General features: G+C 38.3%; 3 protein-coding genes across 6 annotated transcripts in view; 2 read left to right on the top strand and 1 right to left on the bottom strand.

Annotated features, from left to right (window-relative positions):
* Positions 1–1872: 1872 nt before the first annotated feature.
* Positions 1873–12569, bottom strand: cmpk2 (cytidine monophosphate (UMP-CMP) kinase 2, mitochondrial). 2 transcript variants are annotated; one of them, XM_063007060.1, is made up of 6 exons: positions 12272–12370; positions 11870–12053; positions 10484–10604; positions 9555–9756; positions 7132–7365; positions 1873–3458 (listed from the first exon to the last, which is right to left on the bottom strand). In XM_063007060.1, exons 1-6 carry the CDS (start codon positions 12292–12294, stop codon positions 3338–3340), a joined length of 885 nt encoding a protein of 294 aa, XP_062863130.1. In that variant the 5' UTR covers positions 12295–12370; the 3' UTR covers positions 1873–3337. The 2 variants fall into 2 exon arrangements, with proteins under 2 accessions (XP_062863130.1, XP_062863129.1); XM_063007059.1 differs by having other exon boundaries at positions 11870–12569.
* A 978-nt stretch (positions 12570–13547) lies between these two features.
* Positions 13548–19519, top strand: rsad2 (radical S-adenosyl methionine domain containing 2). 2 transcript variants are annotated; one of them, XM_063007062.1, is made up of 7 exons: positions 13548–13605; positions 14253–14574; positions 16323–16484; positions 17766–17995; positions 18110–18259; positions 18468–18500; positions 19146–19519. In XM_063007062.1, exons 2-7 carry the CDS (start codon positions 14268–14270, stop codon positions 19308–19310), a joined length of 1047 nt encoding a protein of 348 aa, XP_062863132.1. In that variant the 5' UTR covers positions 13548–13605; positions 14253–14267; the 3' UTR covers positions 19311–19519. The 2 variants fall into 2 exon arrangements, with proteins under 2 accessions (XP_062863132.1, XP_062863131.1); XM_063007061.1 differs by lacking the exon at positions 13548–13605 and having other exon boundaries at positions 14227–14574.
* A 2590-nt stretch (positions 19520–22109) lies between these two features.
* rnf144aa (ring finger protein 144aa) overlaps positions 22110–25835 on the top strand; it is a 63009-nt gene continuing 59283 nt past the window's right edge. For both annotated transcript variants that reach the window (XM_063007270.1, XM_063007269.1), the window contains exons 1-2: positions 22110–22161; positions 22492–22752. The gene's annotated coding sequence lies outside the window, so the exon portion shown is untranslated. The remainder of the gene's footprint in view (positions 22162–22491; positions 22753–25835) is intronic.

Raw genomic sequence — 25835 nt, forward strand, 5'->3', positions numbered from 1 at the left:
ATTATTGTAAGGTGCAGTGTGCGTAATTTGGCTAATGGGAGTGTGTGATTGTGCAGTGCTGTGGAAAGAATTCTGGCAGTAATCTACAGGAGTCCAATAATTGCTATGAATGCTTCTCTCACATCTCCACACTGCGGCTGTGACATACTGTGTGTGTATTTGAGAAATAGAGAGAAAGACGGGTCACTCAGTCTTCCCTGCCTACATCTGTGCCAAGCTCATAACGATTAAAACCTCTAATTAATCTTGCTATCATGGGGTGACAATAAAACTCACTGTATAGATGAATTATGAGCCTGGCTGTATGTACTGCATGTGTATGAACGTATGCACGGCAGTACTAAGTAGGATGGACTATCTCCAACTATCCCCAATTAAGACTTTCTATGTCTACTTAAAAGTTTTGATTTTCCTCCCATTGTTCAATAACATGGCAGGTGATGGACTGGCTAACCTAAATTATTTTAAATTAGTGTAAATTAGTTATATGGTAACTGAAATGAAACAGCACGCTGTCCAGTGTGTATTTGTGCTTTGCGCCAAGTGTTCCATGAATAGGCCTTAGACCCGCAGGGTCCCACATGAGACCTTGATTGTGATGAAGCAGCTGTTAAATAAATATGTGCACATATAAAATTAAATAAATAAAATAATTAATTATTTTGCTTTATTTATTTAATAATTGATAAATAATACATTCACTTCATTTATCGCTTCACTAACCACTACTCATGTTATGTTGAGTAAGCAGAATTCATTCATCATTTATTAATTTTCACTTACTGTTTTATCCTGGTTAGAAACACTGAACACAAGGCAGCGATATAACCTGGACAAAGAGCCAATCTATCACAGGACCTCACACATTTACCCACTCACACCTAGGGGTAATTTAGCACAGCCATTCCAAGTATTGCATGTACAAACCCCATCTCTGACCAAGCTTGAACGTTTTGTAAAACGCTGTAAAAACAAGAAGCTGTGATTTGTTATTTTTCTTTCATTCATTTTCATGTTTTACCTCTGTTTTGTTCTGGTTAGGGATACAGTTTCACTGGAACCACTGGTCGCAATACAGAAATACACCTTGGACAGGACACCGATCCACCAACAGGCCTCGCCCACCCGCAATACACATGTCTGTGGGTAGATGTCTGACTCACCTAAGCGCCATGGGCTAAATTCATTCATTCATTCATTCATTCATTGTCTTATCCGCTTATCCAGTTAGGGTCGCGTAGGGGTGACGGAGCCCATCCCAGCCCCTCAATGGGCTCAAGGCACACAGGATGGGAAACCCACACAGACATGGGGAGAACATGCAAACTCCACACAGAAATGATCCAGACCGGCCCCGCCTGGGGATCGAACCCAGGAGCTTCTTGCTGTGAGGCGACAGTGCTGCCTACTAAGCCACCGTGCCGCCCCACCGGCTAAATTGTGTTTTGTAAAAATAAACTACTGTCAAATTTGATGTCTGCAACACACTCCTAAGCCTGGACAGGGGCCACGTATATTATAAAAGTTTATATAATATTTAGGTCTCAATGTTTTGAAATACTCCACAATAAGCCAGTGAATTGGTAACTACTGAGGGTGTCATAAATAAAAGCATCATCCACCAAAGTCTCAGTCTTTGCAAGCAAAAATGGGTTGTGGCTCAACAATTTGTGGCAAACTTCAGGAGAGAATTGTCAGTTGAAAACTAATATTTCACAACACGATATTGCATGTTTCACAATCTACCCTACATAATATTGTGAAAAGATTCAGAAAATCCAGAAAAATCTCAGTCCATAGACAAGACTGGAAACTGTTGTTGAATGTTTGTTACCTGGGGTCAGAAAGACTTCAAAAAACAAGATATGCGACATTAAACTTTATTATGCAAATAGAAAGCCATACATAAATTCTATGAAGAAACACTGCAGATTTCTCTAGGCCCAAGCTTATTTTAGATGGACCAATGGTGGAAAAATGTACTGTGGTCAGATGAGTCCATGTTTCAGCTTGAAACAAATGGTGCAAAAACCAACATCTGGTAATGATTTTGGAAAACTGTTTTTGTACTTTTAACAGTTGTACAAACATTCACTGGCTACATAATACAAAGAACAATCTACAGGTGAAACCATTAACGAAAATGGGTGTCTTCATAAAACACTATTTTACACCCGGTGTTTTCTAGACAAGCTCTGGTCCTGATTTGACCCTGATCACACTAAACAGATACTAAATATGAATGAATGAATACATTAACAAAGCATTTGATCATAATGCTAAATGTTTTTTTGTAATGTATGGGTAGCAAGTTGATACAGTGGGTTCTGCCCAGCAACATGGTTCCTAAGATCCTGGTTCTGCTACTGGTCACAGTCAGTGGAATGTGTTTTCTCTGTGTCTGCAAGGGTTCCCTTTAGGTATACCAGTCTTCTCTCACCTTGCAAGAACATGCAGAAAAGTGAATCGGCTGCACGGACTACAAATACATTTCTGTGATTTACTGGAACCTTGTCCTAGGTGTGTTTCTGTGTGATGCCAGACCCTCAGTGACCATGACCAGGAAAAAGTGGTTGGTAGAAATAAATGAACAAGAAATCATTTGAAATTATACCACTGGCAGGGTGAACAGCAAGTAAATATATAAATTATTCAGAACAAATTCAGAAAATTGAGTTATTGAGTATAAAATAAATAGACAGTAATCTTAACATTAAATTTAGCTTTTAAAACCTTAGTGGAAAATATGTCACACACTGAATGTCAAAAGAAAATAAAATTACTTTCCTGAGGGATTACTCTTTTATTAATGCTCAGAAATACATCCAATTGGAGGAATTTCTAGGTCCAGAAGGCCATGATAGCTCTTAATGTGGCATGCTCACGGCTCTCTGAGGAGTGAACACTGAGCTGACCAACAATGGACCCTTGTACAAAAATCTAATTGAAGTGATTGATGAATTCAGCAAGCACTTGGGTTCAGTTCCTGTGCTCCAGTGTGAGGAAATAACATAATGGAGCGTATGAAACATACAAGGCTCTAAACCTGTATATAGGAGATGACATCTCATCCAGGCATTCATAATAACTTTACTTCTGGTGTCATCAGTGTTAATCTGTGGGAAGTGAACAGGTTGTGACATGTCAGGAGACGGGACCTGATGCATTCTGGCCCCTAGCCATCAGTCGCCTGTTCGGCCAATGCACTTGAAGACCTAAACAACTGTTAGAATAGCTGATTCTAAGTAAAGGTTTGTGGCTATACCACCATCTAATGGAAGAAAAAGGTACTAAAGTCTCAAGTTTTAGTCAACAGGATTTCAGTAATTAAGTGTATTTATAAGTGGCATTTGTCTTTTATTATTTGCAGCACATGTTGGAGCACATTTTCTGGAGATGGGCTAGCATCCACAACGATGCAGGCAGGGTTCTGGATTCTCTTGTAGGCTTCATCAACTCTGAAAGCAAAAAGACCAAATCAGATCAGTTACTGCTGCTACATTTTATATCAGATGATCATATACAGTGGACCCTTGACTTACAAATTCAATTGGTTCCGAAAGGGCTGTTCTTAAGTCAAAATGTTCGTTAAACCTATTTTTCCCATAAGAAATCATGTAAATAGAATTAATCTGTGCCAGACCTCCCAAACCACCCCCTTGCCTAACCTTTCTAATGCCTTAAATGGTCTTTTTTGTTATAAATACAAGTATATTTTCCCCTTAATCTTAAATTACAGAATAGACATTACTGTAATAAACAATAATAAACAACAACACACAGTAGTAGTACTGTACTGTACATAAACACACACTACATCATATTTCAGTACAGTACGTGTGCCGTACCATACACCATAATAAATTTCCTTCTTTTTATATAAAATGTATCTACCAGAAACAACAATAACTCTCATTTCCTTTTTTATTTCAATAGTGTTGTATTTTGTAGGTGTAATTTCACGAAAGAATAACTTCCTTCTTCTCTCTTACTCACTGTCTGAACCCTCTGTCTGATACACAGTGACACCTACTGGCAGGAGTAATTACACAACAACAAAAAACTGCGCTTTCTCTGCACCTTCTCTGAGGACATTTTAATATAGAATTTTACAAAATATAAAGAAAACCCCGGAAAAACACAGTCCGCTGTCCAAATGTTCGCTCACTGTATATATATAGAGAGAAAGAGAGACGGTTGGAGTCAACTTGTTCGTGACATCACATGTTTTGTGAATTTCAGTTCGTAATCCGAAATTTGTTAATACGTTAAGTTGAAAAAGATAGTTCGTAACCCAAAATGTTCGTATGGTAAACCGTTCGTAACTCAAGGGTCTACTGTAAATATGTTATCAAATGTGGAAGAAGTATAAGGTTTATTCAAGTAAGAGTATAAAGTTTTGTTTCAAAACGCAGTATGTTAGTTTTAAAAACCATTCATTTTGTTGTACATTTAACATTAAAAAAGATCAGAACACATGCAAATAAATATTTTAATGAAACCTTTTTGTGGTTTGTAGGATGAATTAATCATAATGTAGCACAAATACTTTGTTAGTTTATAAAATGTACCAAACAACCTATATAATTTGAGGTATAATGTCCGTTCTTGTTTACCCACGTTCTTTGCTTGGCATTATTTTTGTATAGAAATAAACAGGGCAGGTAGCACTTTACCACCATTCTGTGAGAATGGTGAGGATGAACCCAATATTTACATTTACATTTTCGGCATTTAGCAGACACTTTTTATCCAAAAGTGACTTACAGTACTGTGACAGCATATTGTTTAAGCAATTGAGGGTTAAGAGCCTTGTGCAAGGGCCCAACAGTGACAACCTGGAAGTGGTGAGGCCTGAACCAGCGACCTTTTGATTACTAGTCCAGTACCTTAACCTAGGCTACAACCTAGGCTACTACTAGGCTACAACCATCCTATGCTTAACCAAAGTAGAATAATACTGTAGCTAAACAAATTAAAAACAAATTAATGAAAGAAACAAAAAATTATGATTTTCACAAAAAAAAAAACTAATCAAAGGATTATACTCACATTGATTTAAAATAGACTTAGTTACAGATCTGTTTACATTAAATGAAAATCTAAATTTGTTACCCTAGTAGCTTTGGGGTCAAAATCAAGTTTTTTAAGTTCTTTTAATATGTAATGAGAAATGTAATGCATAATATTTTAAATAAAAGCTAAAAGTAAAAATGCTTAAGCATTTACAGGTGTGTGTGAGCAGGAATTTGTGTTCTGCGCTTGCCTTTGTTAGTGAAAGCCAGTGTCACAATAAGTATTTCTTTTTGTTACATTGTTACCCATTGGTTGTCAGATGAGTGCATAACCTTCTGAGAAATATGTTGCAGTCAGACATTTGTTAAATAAGTTTATTAAATATTAATATTTTTAATATATTACAAATTTTTTGCTTTATATTTGAGCTTTTTTTTTTACTGCACATGTGTGTAATTGACTTTAAAGAGTTGGGGTCAAATTTGGTTTAGATTCTCTTTTTTAAAATGTAATGACAAACCATAATAAATATTTATTTAAATAAAAGCTAAAAGTAAAAATGCTTTTATTTAGTTACTTTTTATCCCTGTAGTATAGAATTCAAATAGTTTGTTTCAGTGACAGTGACCAATGCAAAATAACTTTGATGTGTGTCAGGTTACTAATGTCTCCACAGTGAACTAAATTCATACAGTATGTAATGATACCCAGCCACTAGCCGAAGAAGGGGGAATGGGTGCAGTAAAAGAAACTGAAAGAAAACAAGCCTGTTTTCAACAGGTTTGAAAGAAACGAAAGTTAGATGGGGTTGGATTCTGATCAAGTTTTGATCAAAATAAATATTTACACAGAAATGAAAGTTAAGTGAAAGGAGTGGTGAGGAAAGTGACGTATCGCCGTAATGATTCTGGATCCAGGTACAGCGGCTGAACAGAATCAGAAAAAAAGTGGAAGGCCAACAAACAAAAAAATGGAATAAAAACACACTTGCTGAAAAGAACAGTAAAGAAAGAATCCAATCACCCAAAGCAGGATTTGACATGACTCACAATTACAGTGTGGCCAAACAGAAAAGAAAAAGGAAAATTAAACACACAGAGGTGGTGATAAGACACTGTAAAGCAACAAGGACAAGAGCCCTAGAAGTACCGTGGCGAGTGAACAACACTGGGCTAAAAGTTTAATAAAGCCTAACTAATGAGAGATCAAATAGCAGATCACAGATCCGTATCTATCAGCGTAAGAGCTTTTAAGACTAGGGAGCGAGAGATCTCATAGTAAACGCTGTACACTACACTGGCTGTTCATCTTATCGGCTTAAGTTGAGCACATAGCAATGCTCAGCTTTATATTGTTGAGTTAAGGTGCAGTGAATTTATTTAGCATTCTTGTGTGTCAACTCGCACTTCCCTTCATTGGTGGAAGCCAGTGTCATATGCCGACCTGTTAGAGTAAAAAGAATCTGGTCCCTGCTGACCAGATAGAGGGGTGAATGAAGCCGAGGGCTAGGGCCTCTTGAATATACTTATCCCTGGCCCTCTGTTTAGGTGTGGACAAGGAGAACCAAGAAATTTAATGGCACAATCATATGGGTAGTGGGAAGGCAGGACCTGTTTTTACTAAAGTCTACATAGAGATTGTGGTGCAGGGGAAGTTTAAACGGGTAGATCATCTCATGTGGCAAAGCAGCCTGGAGAGGAGCACGTGAATCACCCTTGAAACAGACACTCTGAGCGGCTGGTTTGGTGGTTAACAACTCCAGATGCTAGCAATTGACCAATAATGGCCAAGATCTCAAGTGGCAAAATGGACAACGCCAGGGCCTTGGCCAGAGCAGCAAACACATGGCGCTCAAATGCCACAGTACAGGTGTGTGTGAGCAGTAGTTTGTGTCCTGCCCTTGCCTTTGTTAGAGGAAGCCATTGTCACAATAAGTATTTCTTTTTGTTACATTGTTACCCATTGATCGTCAGATGAGTGCATAACCTTCTGAGGAATACAGTATGTTGCACTGTTCACCAAGCAAACTTATCCATTTTGCACACTGTTTTTCAAACAGCACAGCTTGTGCTGCACGAATTGTAAACGTGATCTCAAGAAACAAAAATGACCTACTTCTGGCGGAACAGATGATTGATCTCCAGCTGCTTTTCCTCCTCAGTTTTATTAAGGCCTCTGTGTAAAAGTCTGCGCAACCTCTCTTGTGGGCTGACGCTGAGCAGCAGTACCAGGTTTGGCCTCAGCAGGTCAGATGGCCAGTTGTAAATCTCTGAGCCCACTGGAGGGAGGTTCTGCACTTTCCCACTAACTGCATTGGCTATCGCATAGGCCGCTGTGCTATGCCAGTACCTGAGAGAGAAAAAAAACAAGCCATCTATAAATTTACATTTACATTTTTGGCATTTAGCAGACGCTCTTATCCAGAGCGACTTACAGAAGTGCTTCCATAGTAAACATTATCTTACTCAGGTTTAAATAAACGACAGTCCAAGAACACAAATCTGCTAAAACCGGTTAGAACCAAAGTATTGTTTTGTTTTTGTTTTGTAAGTAAGTACAAGTCAGCTTAAGTGCTTAGTAAAGAGGTGGGTTTTTTAAACACAGCAAGAGACTCAGATGTTCAGACAGACAGAGGAAGTTCGTTCCACCACTTGGGTGCCAGTACAGAGAAGAGCTTTGATGCTTGTCTTCCTCTAGTCCTGGGTGGAGGATCAAGTCGAGCAAGATTAGTTTGCTCGGAGGTTGCGTGGTACAGAGCGGGGTTTGATTAGACCAGAAGGTAGCTTGGGGCTGGTCCATTTTTGGCTTTGTAGGCAAGCATCAGAGTTTTAAACTGAATGCGTGCAGCTACAGGAAGCCAGTTAAGGGAACGCAGCAGTGGGGTGATGTGGCAGTGTTTAGGTTGGTTAAAAACCAGGCAAGCAGCTGCATTTTGAATGAACTGCAAGGGTTCAGTGGGCATGGGAGCACCTGCCAGGAGGGAGTTCCAGTAGTCCGAATTACACAGAAATTACACAGAAACTTTGCTTACATAATGTCCTAAATTATCACAACACCTAAAGATTATTGACATAGATTGGTTGGCATTTTGAAGTGGAGCTGATATGTGCCTTTAAAAAGACATTAAAATGACCACAGTTGGCTTTGCAACATGAAATGTGGCAGGACTACCTTTGGAAAATACTGTATATCAAAGGCTGATTTGCAAATATGCATAAAGTATTTTAATGAGTTAACATTCCTAGTTCCTGCATTTGGACTGGAGGTGTGTTTGAAACCTGTCCATAGAGCCATGGGCAGTTATTTTATACAATGACGCATTGCGTAGTCATAAACAAAGCACTTAAAGAATCAGGACAGATGCACCCTATGATGCTACAATCCAAGCTATAATCCACACTGCAAAAATAATTATAGAGTAGTTTTATGTACTTTAGAATTAACTTAATTGCATTATGTGGCCTCTCTAATCACCAGATTTAATTACAATAAAAACGTCATGGGTAGTTCTAGAGTGTGAACTAAAATTAGATCCCCCCTTTATTCATCAAAGAAATAGAAAGTTTCCTTCATAATGAATGGCCCAACATTCTACCACAAATCATTAAAGGCTGACAACACGTGCCGCTCGGTAGCGCAGCGGTAAAAACACACGCTGGAACCAGAGCTGGGATCTCAAATACATCGTAACGAATCTCAACTCTGCCTTGCCGGCTGAGGCTGAGCGGCCACATGAACAACGATTGGCCTGTTGTTCATATGGGCGGGACTAAGCCAGATAGGGTCTCTCTCTCATGACTGGTGCAATTCTCCTGCACAGAGATGAGAAAAGAGTGTTCTTAGGGTGTGTCCCTCCGTACACTGCACTCGTCAGTGTAGGTGTAGGTGTAGGTGATAAGATGCATACAGCATGCTGCCCACGTGTCGGAGGGGGCGTGAGTTAGCTTCGTTCTCCTCAATCAGAGGAGATTGAGGAGGCAATGGGGCAATTGGACGCGCTAAAAAAAGGGGAGAAAAAAGGGAGAAAATGCAAAAAGAAAATATAAAAAAAAGACTGACAACATGTCAATAAGAATTAAAGCTGTTCTGAAACAGAACATAATCTTTATAATCTTTATTATAACCTTGATATTAATTCATTGTTATTTGTTTTTTGTTTTTTTTAACCCCTGTGTATTCCCCCAAGTACACTGTATGGCCAAAAGTATGTGGACACAAGATCTGATCACTGCGCTCAGGTGTTTAAGCCATACCCATTGTTCAGAATTATATTACATCACTTTAAAAATTCAAACACAAATTAATGCCCATGGTTCTGCAATGTCCAACAAGCTCATGGTCAGGTGTTCACATACTTTTGACAACATAGTGTATGTTTACCATTCAGTATGTTGGGATCTTGTTTTAGCCACACTTTAGACTTTCTTAATTTTTAGTTTATTTCTCAGCAGTAGACTATAAAAACAATTAAGAAGTTGCATTAACAGTCAATTTTAAAACATTTTTGTGCATTTGATCACAGAGAAGATGTTTCAAACCTGTCCACAATCACAGGTGCATGTAATGACTCCCTCATTATCTGTCCCGCAGTGATATAGTTTCCCAGAGCATAGAACGCCCTGCGGATAAGTGGTGGTTCCGCGTCAAAACACTCTCTATAGAGGGCTAGGCATTGAGGTGGGGACTTCAGCAAAACAGCACCCAGTTCCTTTTGTAGGCTGCAGGTCAAAGTTGTTTTACCTAAAAACGGGGTCACAGCAATATGTTAGCATGATCTTAATGTAGATCAAAGCAGACATAGCAAGACATCATGAAGCATTACATAGTAATGTTATAGAAAACATAAACGCACTGGAAGTATATAAACTAAAAGTATGTCTCTGTCTCCATCTCACCCACTGTGGAAGACTTTAAATTGGAAAGTACACTGACTAGGCATAACATTATGAGGTGCAGTGAATAACACTGACTATCTCTTCATCACGGCACCTGTTAGTAGGTGGGATTTATTAGGCAGCACGTGAACATTTTATCATCAAAGTTGATGTGTTAGAAGCAGGAAAAATGCTTCTTGACGAGTTTGACAAGGGCCAAATTGTGGGTCTGGGTCACAGCATCTCCAAAACTGCAGCTCTTGTGGGGTTTTCCCGGTCTGCAGTGGTCAGCATCTAATATTTGGCAGTATTTGGGCAATGTTTTGCTGGGAAACCTTGGGTCTGAACAAGTCCGATCCATGGAGGCCCCACCACCCAACTTACAGGAGTTAAGGATCTACTGCTAACATCTTGGTGCCAGATACCACAGCACACCTTCAGGGGTCAGGACTGTTTTGGCAGCAAAAGGGGGACCAACACAATATTAGGACATAGTCATAATGTTATGCCTAATTAGTGTATTTTACAATAGATTTACTAGAAACCTAAATAAATTGCCTTAAAATGTCTTTATTAATGTCTGTATCAATCACCTGTTGCATCCAGTCCTTCTATCACAATAACTGGGAACTTTTCTTCATGGCTGCTGTAGACCGCCAGTTGTTCATCCACAAGCTTCAGTACTGCACTTGATTCTGGTATGGCATCCCTGCACTAGGAAGCAGAAAGTTTGACTTTTGTTTTGTTTTATGACCAGTATGCGACATTTACAGTTTCTATTGCCAGTTTGTTGTAGGGTAGCCCTATAAAATCATTTTCTCCCCTAAATAGTGTTATATTTTCATCATTCTCAATTTTTGAACTGTACACTTTTTAGTTTTGATTACTTTTATTACAAGACTAAATCGGGTGGCACAGTGGCACATTTTTACATTGTTTCAGCATGAGTTTCCTCCTGCTACACCAGTTTTATCCCACCTCCCAGTAGCACACACTTCTAAATTCCACATAGATATACACTGATCAGCCATAACATTAAAACCACCTCCTTGTTTCTACACTCACTGTCCATTTTATCAGCTCCACTTATCATACAGAAGCACTTTTTTAGTTCTACAATTATTGACTGTAGTCCATCTATTTCTCTACATTTTTAGCCTGCTTTTACTCTGTTCTTCAATGGTCAGGACCCCCACAGAGCAGGTATTATTAAGGTTGTGGATCATTCTCATACCTGCAGTGACAATGACATGGTGGTGGTGTGTTAGTGTGGTAAGAGTGGATCAGACACAGCAGCGCTGCTGGCGTTTTTAATTACCGTGTCCACTCACTGTCCACTCTATTAGACACTCCTACCTAGTTGGTCCACCTTGTAGATGTAAAGTCAGAGACGATCACTCATCTATTGCTGCTGTTTGAGTTGGTCATCTTCTAGACCTTCATCAGTGGTCACAGGACGCTGCACACAGGACACTGTTGGCTGGATATATTTTTGGTTGATGGACTATTCTCAGTCCAGCAGTGACAGTGAGGTGTTTAAAAACTCCAGCAGCGCTGCTGTGTCTGCTGTGTCTGATCCACTCATACCAGCACAACACACACTAACACACCACCACCATGTCAGTGTCACTGCAGGGCTGAGAATGACCCACCACCCAAATAATACCTGCTCTGTAGTGGTTCTGGGAGAGTCTTGACCATTGAAGAAGAGCATGAAAGAGGGCTAACAAAGCATGCAGAGAAACAGATGGACTACAATCAGTAAATGTAGAACCACAAAGTGCTTCTTTATAGTAACTGGAGCTGATAAAATGGACAGTGTGTGTAGAAACAAAGAGGTGGTTTTAATGTTACGGCTGATCGGTGTAAATAAATCAGTCTTGCACACAGTGTGACGCAAAGTTTTGCATCACCGATACAACCTCCTGCCAAACTCAAATGTACATTAATTCACCAGACAAAAAATACTTCACACTTACCTCTTGGAGTACTTTATATGCATCTTGCATCTGGTAGAAGACATCCGAGTTGATAATGTTAAACGTTGATGGATGGTGCTCCGGTGCAAGAACAGGTGTGACGTAATACCGCTTACTACTCTCTGTGGTAGTGACGTCACTAATATCCGAGCACGCGTATTCACCGTTTATATCGCGGCTGTACCTAAATACAATCACATTCTGCTGTAACTGGTTTAAGATCCGCTCTGTAAATGGGTTAGTAGAGTTACCCCGCAGTAAAAGCCCTCTAATAAGCGAGTTTTTGACGTTAGGAATGAAAGAGGTTGTTTCTAACAAGTGACAGTCGGGCGGCAGGGTTGTTGTTAGTGCGTGTTTAAGCCGCGCATGCGTACGAACGTTCTGAATCCTGTCGTCACTCACTGTGTACATTGAATAAAGATCATCGCTGTTGAACAGTACGTGTAGCTCCTTATTATCTCCAGATTTGGGCTTTGTGCTCAGTGAGAAATAAAACGGTTCCTTGGTCGGATCGATTTCTACCATAAATACACGTGAACACCACTGTGCTAAACGCGACATCGCTCGGTTTGTCATTCTGTATAATGTAAATCCCCTGTGGTCACTGCAAGTTGCAGCTTTTATGCTGTAATGTAGTTCTAATAGCACCTCTTTTCAGTACTGGTCTCTACTGGTGTTTGTTGTTCTAATGGTGCGTTCAAGTTCCAGCAGAGCTTATTATCTAGTGAGCGAGAAACAAGAAACGAAACCTAGTGGGAAATCGAAAGTATGCTATGTTCATCAAGGGTTCTGTGTTCAATTTACGACTTAACCACTTTAGCTTTCGTTATTTAATATACTTCCGATAGGTGGCACTTTAAATGAACACACAATTTGGACTTGTGTTTATAAATATATGAACAAAAATCTGTCTATTGTTTGTTTATTAGGATTTTAACGTCATGTTTTACACTTTGGTTACATTCATGACCAGTGGCGGCTCCTGCCAAATCTCTCAGGATGGGGCAATTGTTGCGACGATGGCCAAGGTGACCCGTCCAATGGGTAAATTAAAGCTTAAATAAATAACATCTTAAGTCATGTGTCAGTTTGCCCTCACAAATAACTTTGAACATGGAGAGAGACCAGCTTTACCATTAATCATAAAATGAAGTAAAGCCTTCACACTAACAATTTAATTCAGTCTTCATCAGATAGCATTTTATTTTAGGTGCTAGCTGCTCCAACTAGAGTTGCCAACTCTAACAAACTCTAAACAAAATACAAAAAAAAATAACGGTACGTTGAAACGAACCTCTTTTCTATTGGCACAGATACACTATATGGACAAGAGTATCCAAGGTGGACACCTGACCAGGGGCGGCTCGTTCCTTAGGGTGATTGGCGACGCACCACCAAAGGGCGAAAGGGAAGACATTTTTCTATCACAGCTGTGACTGTTCTGGAGTCAGTCTTGCCTCGGAATATCGTAGTACAGTACCGCCCCGTTTCGGGGCGACATCAGCCCAACTGAAAATCGCCCCAGATCGCTCTCGTAGACTCTCATGTTAAGGCTCTTTTTTTCGAACTGCAGGCGCTGCAATACATTCTGAATGGCTTCCGGGAGGGCACGCACTTACGTGCTTGCGTCACGCGTAACCTGGCGTCGCGATCTCGTCACCGTGACGACCATCACCTCAGTTCGGAGCAACTCCAGAATTAGCAACTTAATCATATAAGTAACAAGTAAATTACAAGTAAGTAATGTATTTTTTAAATTGTGAATTGTGATTGTACTTATTGTATCTCCTCAATTGTTGAATTGTACTTCTTTATTCATTGAACACCAATTCATAGTGTGAAGGCTTTACTTCATTTTATGATTAATGGTAAAGCTGGTCTCTCTCCGTGTTCAAAGTTATTTGTGAGGGCAAACTGACACATGACTTAAGATGTCAATTATTTAAGCTTTAATTTACCCATTGAACGGGTCACCTTGGCCATCATGGCAACAATTGCCCCCCCTCCCTCCTTCCCCTAGATATTTGGCAGGAGTCGCCACTGATTTGGAGCTTGTGGAACATACCAATGGTTTCCAAACCATTGGCATTAACATAAAGTTCCCAATCTCTCCTTCTGTCTATAACACTGGTTTGGAAATGCTGTATGAGTTTGTGGGAAATACATTCCCTCTACAAGTGTAATTTGTAAATATGAAGTTGTTGTGGGTTCTTTGGTAATAAAACACTAGCCTGCATAAGTTTCGTTTGACGTCAGCTGATCGTGCTACAGTTTCGTTTTCTATTCTCAGACCTCACCCAGCCCAGCACACTACATAAACAGCTGAGTGCCTTTAGTGAACCACAGACGACACAGACCATTGTTTATGTCGCTTTCTGATCAGGTGGCAGTAGTGACGATGTTGCTGCAGGTGTGTATCAGTAATGTACACTGTTTGCTCTCCTTGCTGGTGGAGTGGATCTGGTTGGTGTTGATGAGAGGCAGTAGTAGTACGCAGGTGAAGACTAATTCTAAGCGCTCTAAATTCAGCGGCTCTACACAAACTGACGCAGCTGCAAATTCGACTCCAACTCCGAGCAGTGTGAATTACCACTTCACTCGCCAGTGCAATTACAAATGCGGCTTTTGTTTTCACACTGCAAGGACGTCGTTTGTTTTACCAATAGAGGAGGCGAAGAAAGGCCTGCAGCTTCTGAAAGATGCAGGTAAGCTGACAGGATTTCTGGCACATTTTGTTTAGTCAGTTAAAGAACATAGTATATCATTGCATATCATTTTAACATCATGTTTTACACACTTTGGTTACATTCATGACAGGACAGGTAGTTATTGGTTACACAAGATTCATCAGTTCACAAGTTTAATGTCAAAAACAGTCTTGCATGTCTGAACTGAGGGAGGAAACCGGAGCTTCCGGAGGAAACCCACGCTGCAAACTCCACACAGAAAGGACCCGCCACTGTTGTAAGTGACGTAAACACGCAAAACATGGACACAGACGTTTTGCATGACCTGTTTTTGTGAATTTATATACTTAAAAAAAGAACTTCATGAAGTTAATTTTCACATTTTGTTTGTTGTATTTCTGCACATCCTTTAGAAATCAGTCATAGGTTGATTAAAAGTTCGACTAACTAAAAAAATGTTTTACGTCGAACTTTTTTCATTTCATTTTTATTAACTGCTTTATTCTGGTCCGGGTCCAGAATAACCAGAGTAACCAGAAGGTCGCTGGTTCAAGCCCCACCACTGCCAGGTTGCTGCTGTTGGGCCCTTGAGCAAGGCCCTTAACCCTCAATTGCTCAGACTGTAAACTGTAACTGTAATGTAAGTCGCTTTGGGTAAAGGCGTCTGCTAAATGCTGAAAATGTAAATGTAAATGTAAATGGGTCGCGGTTGGTCTGTGAGTAATGCATTAACACAGGAGGGTGCCAATCTATCAGAGGGCCTCAGCCATCCTGAACCATCAGTCATATCCAATCATGTTTGTGTATAAGCCCGTCGGGCCGATAGCACCAACCACACAATTTCGAAAGCAGAACTTGGCGGTTGTGGGCTACATTTACATGCAGCTAGCATTATTATTATCTTTTATTTTTTTAATCAATGGACTTTAACATTACACCAACATCCCATAACATCTGCTAGCCAATCCCATGTCTGTACAGGCTAGATAACTTAATAAATGAACTAGTACTAAAATATATCTTCGGATACCGAAAGTGGCATTTTCAGCTTTAGTTAAGTTAAGCTTACATTTGCTGCTTGTTTTGTAAATGTCATATTTTAAATATTACAGGTATTATTTAGGTGGTGGATCATTCTCAGCACTGCAGTGACACTGACATAGTGGTGGTGTGTTAGTGTGTGTTGTGCTGGTATGAGTGGATCAGACACAGCGGCGCTGCTGGAGGTTTTAAATACCGTGTCCACTCACTGTCCACTCCATTAAACAATCCTACATAGTTGGTCCACCTTGCAGATGTAAAGTCGTAGACGATCGCTCATCTATTGCTGCTGTTTGAGTTGGTCATCTTCTTGACCTTAATCAGTGGTCACAGGACGCTGCCCTTGGGGCGCTGTTGGCTGGATATTTTTGGTTTGTGGACTATACTTAGTCCAGCAGTGACAGTGAGGTGTTTAAAAACTCCAGCAGCGCTGCTGTGTCTGATCCACTCATACCAGCACAACACACACTAACACACCACCACCATGTCAGTGTCACTGCAGTGCTGAGAATGATCTACCACCTAAATAATAACTACTCTGTAGTAGTCCTGTGGGGGTCCTGACCATTGAAGAACAGCATAAAAGCATGCATTGTTTTTGTTTGGGTCTATAAAGTTTAATCTGCCAAGTGCATTAAATATTTTGTGACTCATACAGAATATGTATAACTGTACAGAATATGTATAACTGTGCATTTCCCTTGCATTATTATTTTTATTATTAGGGATGGAGAAAATCAACTTTTCGGGAGGAGAGCCTTTTCTGCATCAGAAGGGTGTATTTCTGGGAGAGCTGGTGAGATACTGCAAGCAGGAGCTCAAGTTACCGAGTGTCAGTATCGTCAGCAATGGAAGTATGATCAGAGAAAGCTGGTTCAGAAGCTACGGTAAGACGTAGGACACGATCTAAACACTAGGTGGCAGCAAACGATCATTTATTGCATCTCTGTTTCTTATAAGCTATTACAAGGTGTACTGATTATTATGTTAATGTGCAGCACAAACCTTAACATATTTACTCACTCACTTTTACCTAGATACAATTTGGAGCAGCCAGTTTATCTTTTACATGTTTGTGTGGTGACCATATGAAGAAAGCCCATGCAGACATGGTGGGAAAACGTAGGTTTAGACTAACCCCACCCTGCCAGAATACACTTTTAGTATTATAGAAATGGGTTGATCAAATATACTATCTAGTGCACTATGTAGGGAACATAAATCCGTTATCTGATATACAATTTAGTGCACTATGTAGTGAACGTAATTAATTATGTAATACACTATCTAGTGCACTATGTAAAGAACACAAATCATCATCTAGTTATACTTTCTAGTGCACTATGTAGTGAACATGAATGCGTTATCTAATACACTATCTGGTGCACCATGTACAGAACATAAATCCGTGATCTGATATACAGTACAATCTAGTTGTAGGGAACATAAACCAATTGTCTAATTCACTATCTAGTGCACTGCGTAGGGAACATAAATTCATATCTAAAATACTATCTAGTGCACTATGTAGGGAACCTAAATCAGTTAACTAGTAAGCTACCTAAAGCATTATGTAAGAAACATAAGTCTATTATCTAGTACACTATCTAGTGCACTAAGTAAGGAACATCAATTCTTTTCTAATATGCAATCTAGTGCACTGTGTAGGGAACATAAATCTATTATCTTTCACACTATCTAGTGCACTATGTAGTACACATAGTTAGCTTAGTAGCTCAGTTAGCAGCTCCTAAAAGTACTGTTATCACCCATATCCTTTGGTGTGTGCGAGAGGTTTTTTAGTTTTGGTTTTATTGGGGGGGTCGAGGTCAAGGTCCGGTACCTCCCTGAAATGAGTTTTTGCAACTTGGGATGTCTTTCAAAATATAACAGTGGGGTAGCAGGTAATGTGGATGCTGCACAGCTACAAAATCCTGGGTACCTAGGTTCTATCTTAAATTTCTTTAAGGATTTCACAGGTCCTTTGTTTTTTCTCCCATTCAAAAAACATGCAGTAGGTAAACTGGCTGCTCCAAATTGCTCCTCTGTGAGTACACGAGAGGCAAAAAAAAAATTCAAAGAGTTTTGCAATGTTGTTGATGTATTTTTATAAATCATACAACTTAATATTTAGACACATCCTAATGAAATGTCATGTGTTTCTGTAGGTGAATATTTGGACATTCTAGCAATATCTTGTGATAGTTTTGATGAGGAGACCAACAGAGCAATTGGTCGAACCCAAGGCAAAAAGAGCCACTTGGAAAACTTAAACAAAGTGCGAAACTGGTGCAGAGAGTACAAAGTGGCATTCAAAATTAACTCTGTCATTAACTCCTTTAATGTTGATGAAGACATGACTGACCACATCACTGCCCTTAACCCTGTGCGCTGGAAGGTATGGTTCTTTAATAATAAGTTCATTACAAATGTAATATGGTTGCACACATTTGACACATTTAATAGCTAACTAACTAGGTCTTAATATATGATATGTGGTCATATGTCTCAGGTATTCCAGTGTCTTCTGATTGAGGGTGAGAACAAAGGGGAAAAGAGTCTTCGGAATGCAGAAACATTTCTCATCACTGATCAGGAGTTTCTGGATTTCTTGGACCGACACCAAAGCATCGACTGCCTGGTCCCTGAGTCAAATCAAAAGGTAATATTTGTAAAAACTCTCCAGTTGATTGATAGCCAAGTGTTTACTTTATTCATCTCCACAATTTAGACTTGTTAATGAGTAACAGCATCAAGAATAGCAAAATCAATCATTGCTGCAGTTTGTATGAATTATGAAGCTGATATCATGCTTATTACTCTGTTGCTTTAAAATGTGTTTTTAATTTTATGCTTATTTTATTTTCCAGATGAAAGACTCCTACCTGATTCTGGATGAATATGTAAGTATGCAATGTTTGTTTAGTATTCAATGTGCTTTCGCTGCTCTTATTTAGTTAGAGCTGTGCATTAATGCTGGAGTTGTATTAGAATTCAAACCTGAGGGGTAAGATTGAATTACTGTGCTGCTTGAACAGTTACACATGAGCTGTCCATGCAGGGCAGGTAAGTTTATGTTATTGGCGATTCAATTTTAACCTAGTACTGTCACAACACTACCTTCAGTGTTGTCATGTGGGTATCTCATTACATGCCCAAAGTAACATAATGTGTGTTCAGTTAAGTGGACTTAACTTGCTCATTGGTCATCATCTTCCTTCGTGAGATTGTCCTATTTCTGACATCCTTGTTATAGCCTGAATGCATCTTTTGACATATGAATCTGAGAGTGATACTGGCAGGGTGAACCATTACAGTAAGGTCAAAAAGGAAATTCCACACAAAAAGCAAGTACAACCACGCCCATGGGGGACTAGAACTCTGGGTTGATGCACAGTTTTTAAAAACGTCAGGTGTAAGGCACATCCTGCACAACATTGATAGAGATGCTAAGTCAGTCTATTTGATCCCACAGAGCACAAATTACAATGTGTAAAGTACAGTATGTTTTAAAATTACTTTTTAAACTTTTACTTTTTTTTTTGCAGATGCGTTTTCTGGATTGTCGTGAAGGGAGAAAAGACCCATCAAAGTCCATTCTGGATGTTGGTGTAGATGAAGCCATTAAGTTCAGTGGTTTTGATGAGAAAATGTTTTTTAAAAGAGGGGGCAAATATGTGTGGAGCAAAGCAGATATGAAGCTTGACTGGTGACCTCAACATTATCAGCATGTCCTGTTAACAGTTTGCTTTAAAAGTCATTTTTAATGCATTTTAAATGTATCCTTGTATTTAATGCATTTTATTTTAATATAGTTCTGCTCTAAGAGGTTATTATTTTTGTAATTGAAATGTGTTTTTTTATTAGTAGTGAATAACAGCAACAATATTTTGTAAATATATTCTTAAAGTGTTTTAAATAAAGCTCTATGTATGATATAAAATGTGTGGCTCGTCTCGCTTGCTAGTCAGTTAATATTTGAAGACATGATTCTTCTGAATGCTCTTCTAAAGTTAATGCGTAAGTAATTTAGGACACTCCTTTTGAGTGTGGGGGCCAAAAGTTGTGTTGTGTTAAATTTTTTTTGGACTAAGGACTGAGATTTTCTTTGGTTCTCTGAATTTTTTCACAATATTTAGAGATGTCCTGCAAACATACCATATTATTTACATTACATTTACATTTTCAGCATTTAGCAGATGCTTTAATACAAAGCGACTTACAGTATTGTGACAGTTTACAGTCTAAGCAATCGAGGGTTAAGGGCCTTGCTCAAGGGCCCAACAGTGGCAACGGTGGGGGCTTGAACCAGCAACCTTCTGATTACTGAATACATATGGTAATTCCGATTTAAATAAGTGCTTGAAAAACACCTAAGACCTTATTTTATGATTTCTTTAACAAATGAAAATAGTCAACATAATGCAAAAACTATTTTATGTTAATTTTAAGATTACGTCTATTTATCTAAAGAAAGATTATAATGAAACCATTTATAAAAAATGAAAAACAGCTATGCAGCATTTAAGGTAATGAACTTTTCTCCTTATAATGACATGCTTTCTCGTTATAACGACATACTTTCTCGTTATAACGACATACTTTCTTGCTATAATGACATACTTTCTCGTTATAATGACATACTTTCTCGTTACAACGACATACTTTCTCGTTATAACGTAATACTTTCTCGTTATAACGAAATACTTTCTCGTTATAACGAAATACTTTCTCGTTATAATGACATACTTTCTTGTTATAATGACATACTTTCTTGTTATAACGACATACTTTCTTGTTATAACGACATCCTTTCTTGTTATAACGACATCCTTTCTTTATAATGACATACTTTCTTGTTATAACTACATACTTTCTTGTTATAATGACATACTTTCTCGTTATAACGACATACTTTCTTGTTATAACAACATACTTTCTTGTTATAACGACATACTTTCTTGTTATTACATCCTTTCTTTATAATGACATACTTTTTTGTTATAACGACACTTTCTTGTTATAACGACACTTTCTTGTTATAACGACATACTTTCTTGTTATAACGACATACTTTCTTGTTATAACGACATACTTTCTTGTTATTACATCCTTTCTTTATAATGACATACTTTTTTGTTATAACGACACTTTCTTGTTATAACGACACTTTCTTGTTATAACGACATACTTTCTTGTTATAATGACATACTTTCTTGTTATAACGACATACTTTCTTGTTATAATGACATACTTTCTTGTTATAACGACATACTTTCTTGTTATAATGACATACTTTCTTGTTATAACGACATACTTTCTTGTTATAATGACATACTTTCTTGTTATAACGACATACTTTCTTGTTATAACGACATACTTTCTTGTTATTACATCCTTTCTTTATAATGACATACTTTCTTGTTATAACGACACTTTCTTGTTATAACGACACTTTCTTGTTATAACGACATACTTTCTCGTTATAACGAAATACTTTCTCGTTATAACGAAATACTTTCTTGTTATAATGACATACTTTCTTGTTATAACGACATACTTTCTTGTTATAACGACATCCTTTCTTGTTATAACGACATACTTTCTTGTTATAATGACATACTTTCTCGTTATAACGACATACTTTCTTGTTATAACGACATACTTTCTTGTTATAACGACATACTTTCTTGTTATTACATCCTTTCTTTATAATGACATACTTTCTTGTTATAACGACACTTTTTTGTTATAACGACACTTTCTTGTTATAACGACATACTTTCTTGTTATAACGACATACTTTCTTGTTATAATGACATACTTTCTTGTTATAACGACATACTTTCTTGTTATAACGACATACTTTCTTGTTATAACGACATACTTTCTTGTTATAACGACATACTTTCTCGTTATAACGACATACTTTCTCGTTATAACGACATACTTTCTTGTTATAACGACATACTTTCTTGTTATAACGACATACTTTCTTGTTGTAACGACATACTTTCTTGTTATAACGACATACTTTCTTGTTATAACGACATACTTTCTTGTTATAACGACATACTTTCTTGTTATAACGACACTTCGCTTAATAATGGGCATGTGCACTGCATGGAGTCCACATCTGCATAGACTAACATCGTTGTTTACGAACAGCAAAGGAAAAATGCAGCAGTCAAGTGTCAGACTTCAGCCACATTGCAACAGGTCACTTGATGAAAATAGGCTTGTGAAGACTATACATCATTTTATAGTACAGTATAGTATAGTAACTCCTTCACACTATTTTGGTTTCAACACTTAAAAAAATGATAAACAAAAACCTGTTTGCCCTCGTACAGTTTTTAGTCTAAATGTATCTTTAAGAAAATGTATCTAAATAACAAATGAATAACAAATGACGGAATACATCCTGTAGGTGTCGCTGTTGAAGGGATAGTTTTGAAACGCATTCGCTATGTAAAGCGCCCAGCTAGGAAACAACCAGCCAAATGGCGTCTTCATAACGTCGCACTCATCAGCTGATTCCTCACAGTTACGCAGAGATCTGAGGTAGGTAAAACACTTTACAGTAGATCAGCAGTGTCAGGTCGAGGCTGGGAGGATTATGGTTTCGGCGTTAAACATCACGATGCTGTAACGTTCTTGTTTTTGATGTTTGAAGCAGAATATCCGCTGTGCAAGAATAGGCAGCTATTAAGAGATAGCAGGTTAGCGGCTGGGTTTAACCCCGTTACATGTCTTGTTTATTATATAGACTCAGTTTCAATGGAGATCTAACTGACAATGCTGTTGCGCTGTGATGAAGAGCGAATTCAGTCCTATTTCCATGCCTTTCCTACACTTGAGTTACTGTTTAATACTGGCTGTCTTTACCCACAGGTGATTTGTGTGAGATGAGGAGCTGTCAGGGCAGAAGATGTCTGTCTGGGGTCTGTGTTTCACATCTAATCTATCTTCCTTCATGGGGCTCGGATTGTATAGCCGACTAGGCTAAACCGCGAATGCACTACAGACAGTAGGCTGCTGCTAGCTGGTGCTGCTGCTAGTACAGTTTGGCATACATCTAAGATAAGGATTACACACAGCCCGTCTTTAGCTCCTGAAGTTAGGAACAAGTCGGACTACTTCTCTACAGCTGAGGTAAATACGCTGGATTTTTAATGAATGCTGTCTTGTTACCCCCTTTTGCTAATTCATTAGAAAGAGAACTATTTTTTTTGCATGTATGTTCATGCGACACAGACTTTTTTCCCCCGATAGCGTATTAAATCCGTGATCTGATATACAATCTAGCGCACTGTGTAGGGAACATAAATCAAGTGTCTAATATACTGTCTAGTGCACTATGTAGGGAACATAAATCCGTTAGTGCACTGTGTAGGGAACATAAATCAATTGTCTAATTAACTATCTAGTGCACTACGCAGGGAACATAAATTCATATCTAAAATACTATCTAGGGCACTGTGTAGGGAACATAAATCAATTGTCTAATACTATCTCGTGCACTATGTAGGGAACATATATCTGTTATCTGATATACAATTTAGTGCACTATGTAGGGAACATAATTAATTATGTAATACACTATCTAGTGCACTATGTAGGGAACCTAAATCTGTTATGATATACAATTTAGTGCACTATGTAGGGAACATAATTATGTAATACACTATCTAGTGCACTATTTAAGGAACACAAATCATTATCTAGTTATACTTTCTAGTGCACTATGTAGTGAACATAAATCTGTTATGATATACAAGTTAGTGCATTATGTAGGGAACATAATTCATTATGTAATACACTATCTAGTGCACTATGTAGGGAACATAAATCTGTTATGATATACAATTTAGTGCATTATGTAGGGAACATAATTCATTATGTAATCCACTATCTAGTGCACTATTTAAGGAACACAAATCATTATCTAGTTATACTTTCTAGTGCACTATGTAGTGAACATGAATGTGTTATCTGATATACAATTTAGTGCACTATGTAGGGAACATAATTAATTATGTAATACACTATCTAGTGCACTATGTAGGGAACATAAATCTGTTATGATATACAATTTAGTGCATTATGTAGGAAACATAATTAATTATGTAATCCACTATCTAGTGCACTATTTAAGGAACACTAATCATTATCTAGTTATACTTTCTAGTGCACTATGTAGTGAACATGAATGTGTTATCTGATATACAATTTAGTGCACTATGTAGGGAACATAATTAATTATGTAATACACTATCTAGTGCACTATGTAGGGAACATAAATCTGTTATGATATACAATTTAGTGCATTATGTAGGGAACATAATTCATTATGTAATACACTATCTAGTGCACTATGTAGGGAACATAAATCTGTTATGATATACAATTTAGTGCACTATGTAGGGAACATAATTATGTAATCCACTATCTAGTGCACTATTTAAGGAACACAAATCATTATCTAGTTATACTTTCTAGTGCACTATGTAGTGAACATGAATGTGTTATCTGATATACAATTTAGTGCACTATGTAGGGAACATAAATCTGTTATGAGATACAATTTAGTGCACTATGTAGGGAACATAAATCTGTTATGATATACAATTTAGTGCACTATGTAGGGAACATAATTATGTAATACACTATCTAGTGCACTATTTAAGGAACACAAATCATTATCTAGTTATACTTTCTAGTGCACTATGTAGTGAACATGAATGTGTTATCTGATATACAATTTAGTGCACTATGTAGGGAACATAAATCTGTTATGAGATACAATTTAGTGCACTATGTAGGGAACATAATTAATTATGTCATACACTATCTAGTGCACTATTTAAGGAACACAAATCATCATCTAGTTATACTTTCTAGTGCACTATGTAGTGAACATGAATGTGTTATCTAATACACTATCTAGTGCACTATGTAGGGAACATAAATCCATTATCTGATATACAATTTAGTGCACTATGTAGGGAACATAATTATGTAATACACACTCTAGTGCACTATTTAAGGAACACAAATCATCATCTAGTTATACTTTCGAGTGCACTATGTAGTAAACATGAATGCGTTATCTAACACACTATCTAGTCTAATTCACAAATTGATACAAAATATGATGGAATCATTACGCGTGAAACAGCTGCAATAAATAAAATTTTTATTGTTTATTTAATATTTAAGTATTGTACAATTACCCATAGCTCTCCATTTAACAAATTAAACTATATTTGCAAACTCCACTGTGCAACTTGACCACAGGTCTGTTGTAGAAAAGTGGACGACTTTATATATCTCTGCTTCAAGTTCACTTATAACGTTGGTTTAGCAACTGTCCTGAAGTATTTTCGCCCTGTAAGCCAGCGGTCCCCAACCTTTTTTGCACCACGGACCGGTTTCATATTAGATACAATTTCACGGACCAGCAGGGGGGAATTTGTACTACTGTACTACTCACAAATGCGCTTTTTTGGCTGCAACGAGACGCTGCTCCCACCTAGGGGTGATTGGGGACAATAACACCCGTAAAAAAGTAGTGCTTTTAATGCTGATGTAGCGATCTCTAATTATTTATTCTTTCTGTGCGGCCGGTAATAAATGACCCACAGACTGGTACAGGTCCGCGACTGTGATTGGGGACCACTGCTATAAGACATACCTGGAATCCACTGTTTTAATTATTGCTCTGAAAGCTTCTTTCTTGATTGTCTATAGAGGAATATTATATGATTTGCTGCCTACTGAAGCCTACAGCTGTTGTTAACTATGCTACTCAGGTGGCGCAGCGGTAAAAACACACACTAGAACCAGAGCTGGGATCTCGAATACATCGTATCGAATCTCGGCTCTGCCTACTGGCTAAGGCTTAGCGGCCACATGAACAACGATTGGCCTGTTGTTCATATGGGCGGGACTAAGCCGGATGGGGTCTCTCTCCCATGACTGGTGCAATTACGACCTCTGCTGGCTGATTGATGGTGCCTGCACAGAGGTGAGAAAAGAGTGCTCTCAGGGTGTGTCCTCTCCGTACACAACGCTGAGCTGCATTGCACTCTTCAAAGTGCAGGCGATAAAATGCATACGTGTCGGAGGGGGGTGTGGGTTAGCTTCGTTCTCCTCAGTCAGAGCAGGGATCGACATTGGTGGAGAGGAAGCATGACGCAATCGGGCAGTGTGTGTGTGTGTGTATCGTCATAAAG

The sequence above is a fragment of the Trichomycterus rosablanca genome, chromosome 13 (assembly GCF_030014385.1).
Source record: "Trichomycterus rosablanca isolate fTriRos1 chromosome 13, fTriRos1.hap1, whole genome shotgun sequence".
Classification (NCBI taxonomy): Eukaryota; Metazoa; Chordata; class Actinopteri; order Siluriformes; family Trichomycteridae; genus Trichomycterus; species Trichomycterus rosablanca.

Bases quoted from the DNA above. Each gene is read 5' to 3' on its own strand.
- cmpk2 (XM_063007059.1), bottom strand. From the start codon at position 12,445: ATGACAAACCGAGCGATGTCGCGTTTAGCACAGTGGTGTTCACGTGTA. The intron at 7,366-9,554 runs GTTTGAAACATC...TTTCTCTCTCAG, and splicing joins GCACCTGTGATTGTGGACAG to GTACTGGCATAGCACAGCGG. The intron at 3,459-7,131 runs GTAGGTCATTTT...TTTTGCTTTCAG, and splicing joins AATCATCTGTTCCGCCAGAA to AGTTGATGAAGCCTACAAGA.
- rsad2 (XM_063007061.1), top strand. From the start codon at position 14,235: ATGTCGCTTTCTGATCAGGTGGCAGTAGTGACGATGTTGCTGCAGGTG. The intron at 16,485-17,765 runs GTAAGACGTAGG...GTGTTTCTGTAG, and splicing joins AAGCTGGTTCAGAAGCTACG to GTGAATATTTGGACATTCTA. The intron at 17,996-18,109 runs GTATGGTTCTTT...CATATGTCTCAG, and splicing joins TTAACCCTGTGCGCTGGAAG to GTATTCCAGTGTCTTCTGAT.